Consider the following 10,755-nt stretch of genomic DNA (forward strand, 5'->3'; position numbering starts at 1 on the left):
GGGGGGGGGGGGGGGGAGAGGGCCACGCCAGGGGCTGGAGGTCCCGCTGGGGCTGGGGGCATGCAGGGCTGAGCTGGGTGTCCACACTGCCCTGGGGACGTGTCCCTTGCTGGTTCTGTCCCCTGCTACCCCTTGCTGTGCGTCAGTCCCTGCGAGGGACCCCAGCCTTCTCCTGGCCCCTGACTGGGGGCTCTTTCTTCCCCTGCAGAGGTGGCCGGGGCAGGGATGGGGATGGGGATGGGGATTGGGATGAGGATGGGGATGGGGATGGGGATGGGGATGGGGAAGCCCTTGGCGCAGCAGGCAGGGAGCAGGCAGGTGCCTGCACAGAGAGGGGAGCCCCTTCTCTCGCCCTGGCGTCCCGCTGGGCTGTGGCTGGGGGGCGAGGGCAGGACCTGGCTCCCGGCGGATGGTCCCAGGGCTGGTGGGGATGTGGCCCCAGTGCCCGGCAGTGGCCAAGGTGACGGTCCATGCCAGCTGGAGTCCCCATCTGGCTGGCAGCCCCGCAGCTGGAGGGTGATGCCAGGGGAAATCTCCACCTAATGAGGCAAACAGTGCCAGCTCGGGGTCTTGCCAGGGGCTGGGATGGCAGCTGCGGGATGCAGTGGGCACATTGCAAGCCCTAGAGCAAAGTGGCTGGTGTGGGGGGTCTGGGTGCAACAGGATGGGGTGGCATCACATCCCATTATGCCCCATGGCCAAAGACCTGTATCTGTGGGACCAGAGCTTGTGAGGTGTGTTCTGGGCTGGGGGGTCTCCCCGGGGCTCACATCATGTGTGCCACTGCATGGCACTGCTGGGACTGTGGCAAGGGCAGCCCTGCTCCCTGGCACTGCCACCAGCGCTGGTTTGCTGCCCACCTGGCCCAGCAAGCTGTGAGCAAACGGCCCCTTTTCCCCCCCCGCAGGGCACAGGCAGCCCCTCGCCGGCGGGACCCCCCTGCCCTGTTTTCCTTCACCATTTGTCTGCCTGCGCAGAGCCCGTAAATCACACGGTGGGGGGGGGGGGGGGGGGGGGGGGGGCTGGTATGGACATGCATCTGTACACGTGTGTGTGGGGGCATGTGTGCATGGATGCGCATAGCCATACAGGGGCTGGGATGGCAGCTGCGGGATGCAGTGGGCACATTGCAAGCCCTAGAGCAAAGTGGCTGGTGTGGGGGGTCTGGGTGCAACAGGATGGGGTGGCATCACATCCCATTATGCCCCATGGCCAAAGACCTGTATCTGTGGGACCAGAGCTTGTGAGGTGTGTTCTGGGCTGGGGGGTCTCCCCGGGGCTCACATCATGTGTGCCACTGCATGGCACTGCTGGGACTGTGGCAAGGGCAGCCCTGCTCCCTGGCACTGCCACCAGCGCTGGTTTGCTGCCCACCTGGCCCAGCAAGCTGTGAGCAAACGGCCCCTTTTCCCCCCCCGCAGGGCACAGGCAGCCCCTCGCCGGCGGGACCCCCCTGCCTGCCACCCCTTGGTGTGCATCAGTCCCTGCGAGGGACCCCAGCCTTCTCCTGGCCCCTGACTGGGGGCTCTTTCTTCCCCTGCAGAGGTGGCCGGGGCAGGGATGGGGATGGGGATTGGGATGAGGATGGGGATGGGGATGGGGATGGGGAAGCTCTTGGCGCAGCAGGCAGGGAGCAGGCAGGTGCCTGCACAGAGAGGGGAGCCCTTTCTCTCGCCCTGGCGTCCTGCTGGGCTGTGGCTGGGGGGCCACAGCAGCCCCCAGCCCTGACAGGCAGCAAGACTGATGGCAGGGGCTGTGTACTCAGCTGTGGCCGCCCCACACATGGCCACCAGCTGACAGGGATGGGCTATGTGGGGGGAGAGCCCTGGCCCCCGGGCCCAGCCGAGCTGCCCTGGGGTGTTTCTGGGGGGCACGGCCACGCGTGGGGTGATGGTGGCCTGTGCTGCTGTGGTGGAGGACAGGGCACTTGGGGACATGGGAGCAGCAGGCTTTGGAGATGGCTGGGTGTGGGGCAGTGCATACATGTGCATGCGTGTGCATGAAGGTGTGTGCATGGATCTGCATGTGTTGGTCTGGACGTGCATCTGTACACGTGTGTGTGTGGGCATGTGTGCATGGATGCGCATAGCCATACACGTGTGTGCATGGATATATGTAAGTCTGGGGGGTGTGTGCATGAGTGTAGGCAGTTGCACACGTGTGTATGTACATGTGCACACGTGTGTGGATCAGATCTGCATGTTCACGGCCGTACAGACCCCAGCTGCCACCGCCTCCTGCTGCAGAGCCCTCCCAAGGTTGGCACACGTGTGTGTGTGTGTGCATGACCACTGCCCCACCAGGTCCTGCGGGCGGGAGGACAGATGGACAGAAGGAGCCGTCAGTCCTGCCCAGGAGAGCAACGGGAGCCACGGGAAGCAGTGAGTGCTGCCTGCCCAGCTGCCTGCGGATGCTGCTGCCGCTGGGACGGGAGGACGCGTGGCAGCAGCCGGGTTTTCCTGTGCTGCCTGGCGGGCGCGTGGGACAGGACGTGCGTCCCCGTGCCTGGACCCCCCCTCTTCTCCCCAGCATCCCCCCTCCCTGGCCCTCAGCACCTCGGGTCTGACTCAGCCGGGCGGCACGAGGCGCAGCTGGGGGCCGTGGCATCGCAAACCTCCTGCCGGTCGCTGCGTCGTGCGGCCGACTTGAGCGGGTGCCAGGACACGGTTGAGTTTGGCATCACAGCTCTCCCAGATAATCCAGCCAAATAAACTGACCCGTGGGCCAAGGGCTACCATCCCGGCACAGCGGTGCCACGCTGCACAGCCCTGGGCAGCACCAGGTGGTGTTTCGGGCATGCATGGTGGGCAAAGGGAGGATGGGACCCTGCATGGGACACATGGCATGGAGGGGACATGGCCTGAGGTGGCAGCCACAGCCATGACCCAACCCGCAGGCTGACTAGTCGGGGGGGACATCCCTAGGGTTGGGGTGCTGGGTGCCCCGAGGGCTGGATCCTCCCTCTGCTGGTGGGGAAATGCCCCCTGCCCCCCGCTCCGGGGAGTGTTTATCTGCGAGGTGATACTTAAGTGTAAGAAAATAAACAGGGAGCAGATGGGCCAGGGGGCCAGGGCTGCCCCCAGCCCCACGGGGCCACTCTGGCCCTGCTGGGAAAACACTGCTGCCGGCGAGGCAAATGGATTCCAGACCCACGGCAACGCCGGCACATGTGGCTACCAGGACACTGGGCCTGACCCTGTTGGGCCCTGGTGAAGCAACACCAAACTGACCCGATCCATCCCATCCCATCATATCCCATCCCATCATATCCCATCCCATCCCACTGAAACCCCCAGGGTGCTGCCTGGACCTGCTCACTCACAGCCCCCAGTCAGCCCCCCCAGCACACAGGAATGGCCAGGACTGGTCCCCAATTTTGGGGCAGTTCAGGTCAGTCCTGCAGAACTGCCCTGTCATGGACAATCTCGAGGAGCCCTCCCTGGAACCCTTTTGGGTGGGAAGGAGCAGTGAAACAGGCTCAAGGGGATGGGGTGCTGTGAAACCTTTTGGGGAGCAGGAGAGCAGCTCTGGGGTGAGGGCTGTGGCAGGGTGTCCCAGTGGGTCCCCGAGGCAGTGTGGGGAGCCCCAAGCCCCCCCCTGCCCGGCGGGCTGTACCTGCGGGCTGGGGCTGCTGGTCTGGAAGGCATTACACGCCTGTCGCGCGGGGAAGTCTGTCCCAGTTCCGGAGCCGGGACCCCCCCCTCCTACCCAGCCTGGGCCGGGGGGAGCCCACAAAGCGCCTTTGTTCCTGCCCTGGAACGAATGGATTGGAGGCAGCCGGGATCGGCTGTCAGCCGGCGACACCGGAGACCCCGCGGGTCAGGCAGAGGGAAGGAAGGGGGACAGGTGGAGGGATGGAGGGACGGACGGACAGAGCTGAGAAGGATATTGCCAGCTTTGGCAAGACCTGCTCCTGTGCCAGACAGGGGTTTGCAGCACTGGCAGCACGGGCTGGGGGTCAGCTCACACCGTGCTAGCCCTGGGGATGTGCAGGTGCCACCCAGCCCCGTGACACTGGTCCCGGGGCACCTGCGGGGCTGGCAGGGATGGCCTGGCACAGCTTTGCAGGGGATGAGAAGCCTGAAGAGTGGACCCTGAAGCAGGTCTCCCAGCTGGAAGAAGACCCCGTGGGGTGCAGGCTTGTGGGAGGGGGGATTGGAGGATCCAGGCAACCTCAGTTCATCCCCACACGTGTGGCCCCAGCTCTCCTGAGCTGCCTCACACCCAGCCCCCTTTGTAAGGGGCACAAACCCGGGGAGACAGGGGCGAGCAGAGCCCATGGGAGGTGGGCAGCACTGGGGGGCACAGCCCAAGGCACGGGCAAAAACCAGTCCCTGCCATGGGGCATCCATTTGAGGGGGATGTCCCGCGCCGCTGCCACAAGAGCTGCCACCTCCTCCCTTCCCCCTGCCCTGCTCTCTAACAAGAGGAAACTTTTTAGCACGCCACAATTCTTCCGAGAAATTTATGGCCCATCAGGGAGCCCTGGGCCAAGGGCTGCTCTCTCCGTGAACGTTTGCAGGGCTTCCTCCCGGCAGAGAGTGGCTTTGATGCGGCACATGCAGCTCTGCCGCCCCGGAGTCTCTCTCCGGCCCCTTCCTCCACGGAGGCAAGGAAGGAGGGAGGCCAGAGGGAGGCTCTGGCACAGCAGCCCCCAGCCCACCCTGTTTTTCCTCCCCAGTGGCTCCTGCAGAAACACCCTCCTGGCAGGCAGTGGGCAAAGTGTGCCCCATCCAGTGGGCAGTGCTGCCAGGTCCCACCCTGCACGCTGCCCTGCAGAGCTGCTGCCCAGGGGGGGTCGTGCCCTGCTCCCAGCCCCTCTCCCCAGCTTGTTTCTGCCCCGGGAGGACGGGATCCATCTGGGGAGGAGCGTGGCTGAGGGGGCAGAGAGAGGCCAATGGCCAGCACTGGGGGGCACAGCCCAAGGCGCAGGCAAAAACCAGTCCCTGCCATGGGGCACCCATTTGAGGGGAATGTCCCGCGCCGCTGCCACAAGAGCTGCCACCTCCTCCCTTCCCCCTGCCCTGCTCTCTAACAAGAGGAAACTTTTTAGCACGCCACAATTCTTCCGAGAAATTTATGGCCCATCAGGGAGCCCTGGGCCAAGGGCTGCTCTCTCCGTGAACGTTTGCAGGGCTTCCTCCCGGCAGAGAGTGGCTTTGATGCGGCACATGCAGCTCTGCCGCCCCAGAGTCTCCCTCCGGCCCCTTCCTCCACGGAGGCAAGGAAGGAGGGAGGCCAGAGGGAGGCTCTGGCACAGCAGCCCCCAGCCCACCCTGTTTTTCCTCCCCAGTGGCTCCTGCAGAAACACCCTCCTGGCAGGCAGTGGGCAAAGTGTGCCCCATCCAGCGGGCAGTGCTGCCAGCTCCCACCCTGCATGCTGCCCTGCAGAGCTGCTGCCCGGGGAGGGGGGGGGGCTGTGCCCTGCTCCCAGCCCCTCTCCCCAGCTTGTTTCTGCCCCGGGAGGACGGGATCCGTCTGGGGAGGAGCGTGGCTGAGGGGGCAGAGAGAGGCCAGGAGTGTCCAGCCGTGGTTCCTGTCCCAGTCCCGCTGCTGACTCACAGCGCGGTGGGGTGAGTCAGTGGCCTTTCCCCTCCCTGGACTGAGCTTCCCGGCTCCGAAGGGATGCTGAGACGCCCAGGGGATGCTCCGGGTGGTTTTTCCAGCCTGCACATGGGGTGAAGATGTGGCTTTTGCAGAAATGACAGCAGCCCAGTCTGCGTGTGCTCCCACAGCCAGGCCAGAGCTGACTCTGACTTCATCTGCCTGGCGGTGTGGTCTGGCATCCATCCCCCAGAACAGTACCCATCCCCCAGCACAGCATCCATCCTGATACATCATCCATCCCCTCAGAGACCCTCCAGCCCCCTGCAAAGCGTGAGTCCCCTCTCAGAGCATCCATTCCCTGCCAGAGCAGCCGTCCCCCAGCAAAGCATCTGTCCCTTTGCAGAGCATCTAGAGCATCCGTCCCCAGAACAGCACCCATCCCCCAGCCCAACATCCATCCTGATACATCATCCGTCCCCTCTGAGACCCTCCAGCCCCCCACAAAGCGTGAGTCCCCTCTCAGAGCATCCATTCCCTGGCAGAGCAGCCATTCCCCAGCAAAGCATCTGTCCCTTTGCAGAGCATCCATCCCCTGACACAGCACCTGTCCCGTGTGCCCGCAGCCACTTGTTCTTGCAGGCTTTAGGCTTCCATGCCATGCCATACCATGCCATGCCACTGCATGCCTGCTCCTGACCCCAGCCTCTCCCAGTACCAGCTTCCATAGCCACAGGGGTTTCATTGACTTTATTCCAGGTACAGCAGTGGGTGTCCCATTCCAGAGACATCCCCCACAGAGAAGGGGTCTGTGGGATGTGTCCAGGGATGGGGACAGACAGTTCTGGGGCAGACACAGCCCAGGGTGGATGCTGAGACGCCCAGGGGATGCTCCGGGTGGTTTTTCCAGCCTGCACATGGGGTGAAGATGTGGCTTTTGCAGAAATGACAGCAGCCCAGTCTGCGTGTGCTCCCACAGCCAGGCCAGAGCTGACTCTGACTTCATCTGCCTGGCGGTGTGGTCTGGCATCCATCCCCCAGAACAGTACCCATCCCCCAGCACAGCATCCATCCTGATACATCATCCATCCCCTCAGAGACCCTCCAGCCCCCTGCAAAGCGTGAGTCCCCTCTCAGAGCATCCATTCCCTGCCAGAGCAGCCGTCCCCCAGCAAAGCATCTGTCCCTTTGCAGAGCATCCATCCCCTGACACAGCACCTGTCCCGTGTGCCCGCAGCCACTTGTTCTTGCAGGCTTTAGGCTTCCATGCCATGCCATACCATGCCATGCCACTGCATGCCTGCTCCTGATAATCCCTGACACAGAATGTCCCATGTGCCTGCAGCCACTTGTTCTTGCAGGCTCCAGGCTTCCATGCCATGCCATGCCATGCCATGCCACTGCATGCCTGCTCCTGACCCCAGCCTCTCCCAGTACCAGCTTCCATAGCCACAGGGGTTTCATTGACTTTATTCCAGGTACAGCAGTGGGTGTCCCATTCCAGAGACATCCCCCACAGAGAAGGGGTCTGTGGGATGTGTCCAGGGATGGGGACAGACAGTTCTGGGGCAGACACAGCCCAGGGTGCTCCCAATCCAGGCAGAGGATGAACTGGCCGTGCCTGGTTCAGCTGTGCCTCCTCCCGGTACGGCTGTGTCCCGAATCGGATGTGTCCCGGTTTGCCTGTATCCCTTCCCGGTTCGGCTGTGCCCAGATGACATGGCCCAGTTCCAGCGTGCCCCGTTTCAACCCGTCCCGATTCAGTCAGTCCCGGCTGAGCCGTGCCCCGGTTCAACCCGTCCCGTCCCGGATCAGTCTGTCCCGGTTGAGTCGTGCCCCACTTCAGCCCCTCAAATCCCCGTTCAACTCGTTCCGGTTGAGCTGCGTCCTGGTTGAGCTGTGCCCCGGTTGAGCCCCTCAAGTCCCGGTTCAGCCCGTTCCTGTTCAGCTGTGCCCCGGTTGAGCCGTGCCCCGGTTGAGCCCACCCTGTCCCGGTTGAGCTGTGCCCCGGTTGAGCCCAGCCCGTCCCGGTTGAACCGTGCCCCGGTTTAACCCGTCCCCGTTCGTCCTGGCCGGCTTCGTCCCATCCCGTCGTCTCCCCCCTCCCCTCTCCTCCCGGTCCGTCTCGTCCCGGTCCCGGTTCATCCCGCTCCGTCCCATCCCGGTCCCCGCCGCCGCTCGGGGCGGCGCAGCGCGGCACAATAGCGCCACCTGGTGGCCCCGCCGCGCCACACCGCCCCGGGCGCCTCCCGCTGCCAGCGAGACTCTCCTCCCATCCCGGCCGGAGGAGGGGAGGAGGCGGGGGTACCCCAACACCACGGGGACACCCCCCATCGCCATGAACTGGGGCGACCACGACCCCACCGGAGGTTCACGGAGCCCCGGGATGAGGCCCACAGCTCAGCCCACGGGGCACCGGGCTAGCGCAGGTTGGGTGTGGAGGAGCCCAGGTAGGTGCGGAGGTCGCTGAGGGTGGACGGGATGATTTTGGCAGGGATGGTCTCCCGGTTGAGCGCCCGGTGGGCGGCGAAGCGGTGGCAGCCCCCGAAGGAGTAGAAGTAATCCCCGCCCTGGCTGCCCTTGATCCAGAGCACGTCGATGGGGGGCACCCGCTCAGGATGCTCCTGGTAAAAGGAAAGATCCCCGAGAGAAACACACACCCCCCTGGCACGTCCCAGTGCCGAGAGCTTCCCCGGCCCCACACACCCCCCCGGCACGTCCCAGTGCCGAGAGCTTCCCCGGCAGTGCCCCCCGGGGTGGCAGAGGTCAGTGGCCCCAACACCCCCTGGGGATAGGGGGGTGCTCACCTGCAGGGTCTCCATCAGGCTCTGCACCTTGCCCGGCTCCAGCTCGGCAGGGATGGGCCGGATGAGGACACTCATGGGCACGTTGTGCACGGCTGAGATGTGCTGCGTGTGGATGCTCCGGTCCCCGTCCTCCGCCATGGCTGCTACCAGGACCCGACCTCGTCCTTCCTCCTGCCCAGCCGGCCGAGCCCGCCGCTCCGCCCTGAGCAGCGCGGCAGCCAGCCGGGCCCCTCTGCTTCCTCCCTGCCCGGCCATCGTCATCGTCACCGCCACCGCCCCACCGTTTTGCAGAGTCACAGTGAAGGGGCAGGAGAGGCAGGGCCTTGCTGCCGGGACGGGTGCCAACGCCAGTTGGCCGGGTGCCTGCTCCTCCTCGCCCCGGTGAGGTTACGGTCGGGGCTGCCCTCGGGGCTCCCTGTCCCAGCAGGGCACCCCTTAGCACACAGTGGCTGAGCCCCCCCGCGCCAAGGCTGCTCCATGTGATGGGGGTCCCCATCCTGGGGCTGCCCGGGGGGGTCTCTGCTCTATCGTGGCCCTGCCAGGGCACCAAGGATCAGCCTGTGGCATCTCCATCACCTGTCTGTGCCAGGTCCTTGGTGAGGAAGAAGTGGCCTGAAACAGCCCCAGAGCCGAGCAGCAAAGGAAGGATGCCCTGTGGCCGGGCAGACACTGTGGTGCTCCAGCCCCCAGATTTTCTAGGTCGTTTCTCCAGACCAGTGTCCCAAACGGTGAAGAGGCTCCTGGGGAGAACTGGGTCTCCTGCCCCACTGGCCGCCGCAGCTGGGGAAGCCTGGATCTGTTGTGGGGCTGTGGCACTGGCTGCTCCCAGCCCCCTTACCCTGGCTCCCCGGGGGGAGACAGAGGGTCCCCAGCCCCACTGCTGACTCAGAAATACACTGAGTGGCTTGCTGCCCCGTGAGAGGGACAGTGACAATTGGGGATGGGCTTGTGAGGCTCCAGGATGATTTTTTTTCAGGATAAATCTGGTGATGATTTTGCAGGTGAATGACTGCGCTCTCGCCCGTGGGGCAGCACCGGTGTCACCGGGAGCGCAGGGGTCAGTGAGGGTTTTTGCTGATGAGCTGGAGGATGAAAATAATTTGCCCTCCTCCCCCTTTGGCACCCATCTGTGGGGAAGGGAGGCAGTGAGAGGGGTGTGGGGCTGCAGAGGAAGCAGGAGGGGGGGAGTTTTGGGGTGGAAGTTTTCTCCACGATGCTCCTGCCCAGAGCTGCCCTTGGTTATGGGCAGAGGGCACTGAGGGATGGGCAAGCCAGCAGCTCATGTGCCACCACCCGCCACCGCCTGTACAAATCCCTCGAGACACAGAGTTAGTGGCAGAAATCCCTTTTATATCCCTGAATTGCATTACAAGTAATACTGCGGGCGGCCGGTTCTCAGTAGACTTGTCTTACTGGGGGCTGGCGAGTACAAAACCTGGCAGAAAAAAATCTATATCATGCACGGAAAATTATTGCTGTAGTATCTGCTATTTACAGTATAGACAGGGGGCAGAGGCTCGGCGCTCCGTGCCTGCCCGGCCAAGGGACGCGGTGCTGCCGCAGAAAGGAGCCGACATCGCAGGGAAAGCCTTGAACCGCTGCGTCCTCGCTGGTGGGGTGCCTGCGTGGCGGGGGGGATGCTCTTCCCTCGGGCGTGGGGTGCGTGACCCCCACGCCAGGGCAGCAAGGGACTGGGAGAAGGATGTCCCCGGGAGGCGTCGAGCCCGCGGCCGTGGCGATGCAGGCACCGAGGTGGCGGGAGGAAGACGGTGCAGGGAGGAAGACGGCGCAGGAAGACAGTGTTGGGGGGGTACGCGAACGCGGCCCCGCGGGGTGCCGGGCTGAACGTCGGACGGTGTCAGGGACCGGCACGGGGGGGGTGATGGGGCCGTGGCAGCTCGCGGCCCGAGGTAGGAAGCGGAGGCGTGGGTCGGGCCCCGCTCCGGGATGCCGTGCGCACGGTGCTCGCACCGGGGCCGGTGCGGGGATGCTCCGCCGGGAGGTTGCATAGAATGGCTGGTTTGTCCCCACCGGGCTGGCGTGGGGCAGGGAGCAGAGCAGGAGCCTGTGGCAGCGAGGAAGACAAAGGAGTAAGGGCTTTGCCCTCGGGGGAGGCTTGCAGGGCGCGGAGCCCGGGCTGCTGGGCCGTCTCATCCCCTCCTGCCTCCGTGCCCGCTGCGTGGTCCGCTCTCGGGGTCCTGTCCCCGTCTGTGTCACTGCGGCTGTGTCCTGGGCACGGTGGCTCCGCTGCAGCTCTGCCACCTCCTCCTGCAAGCCGGCACTGGCACGGCCCTGCCAGTCTTGGCAAATAAATAGTGAAAAGCATAAGTTATAAATAATATAAATAAGAACATTTAAATAGACTCACCCAAACTCTACGGCTACACTGACCCCCCTCATCCTG

At 64.6% G+C, this 10,755-nt stretch overlaps 1 protein-coding gene across 1 annotated transcript; it reads right to left on the reverse strand.

The window, feature by feature from the left end:
• Positions 1–7,007: 7,007 nt before the first annotated feature.
• Positions 7,008–8,627, reverse strand: SRXN1 (sulfiredoxin 1). Its single transcript, XM_014955605.1, has 2 exons — positions 8,352–8,627; positions 7,008–8,168 (listed from the first exon to the last, which is right to left on the reverse strand). Exons 1-2 carry the CDS (start codon positions 8,610–8,612, stop codon positions 7,965–7,967), a joined length of 465 nt encoding a protein of 154 aa, XP_014811091.1. The 5' UTR covers positions 8,613–8,627; the 3' UTR covers positions 7,008–7,964.
• Between the last annotated feature and the right edge of the window lie 2,128 nt (positions 8,628–10,755).

The sequence above is a fragment of the Calidris pugnax genome, unplaced genomic scaffold (genome assembly GCF_001431845.1).
Source record: "Calidris pugnax isolate Ruff unplaced genomic scaffold, ASM143184v1 scaffold50, whole genome shotgun sequence".
NCBI lineage: Eukaryota > Metazoa > Chordata > Aves > Charadriiformes > Scolopacidae > Calidris > Calidris pugnax.

What these genes read in the sequence shown, in the direction of transcription:
- SRXN1 (XM_014955605.1), bottom strand. Translation starts at nt 8,612, where the DNA reads ATGACGATGGCCGGGCAGGGAGGAAGCAGAGGGGCCCGGCTGGCTGCC. An exon ending in GCCTGATGGAGACCCTGCAG is followed by an intron (nt 8,169 to 8,351) that starts GTGAGCACCCCC and finishes TCCTTTTACCAG; the next exon opens with GAGCATCCTGAGCGGGTGCC.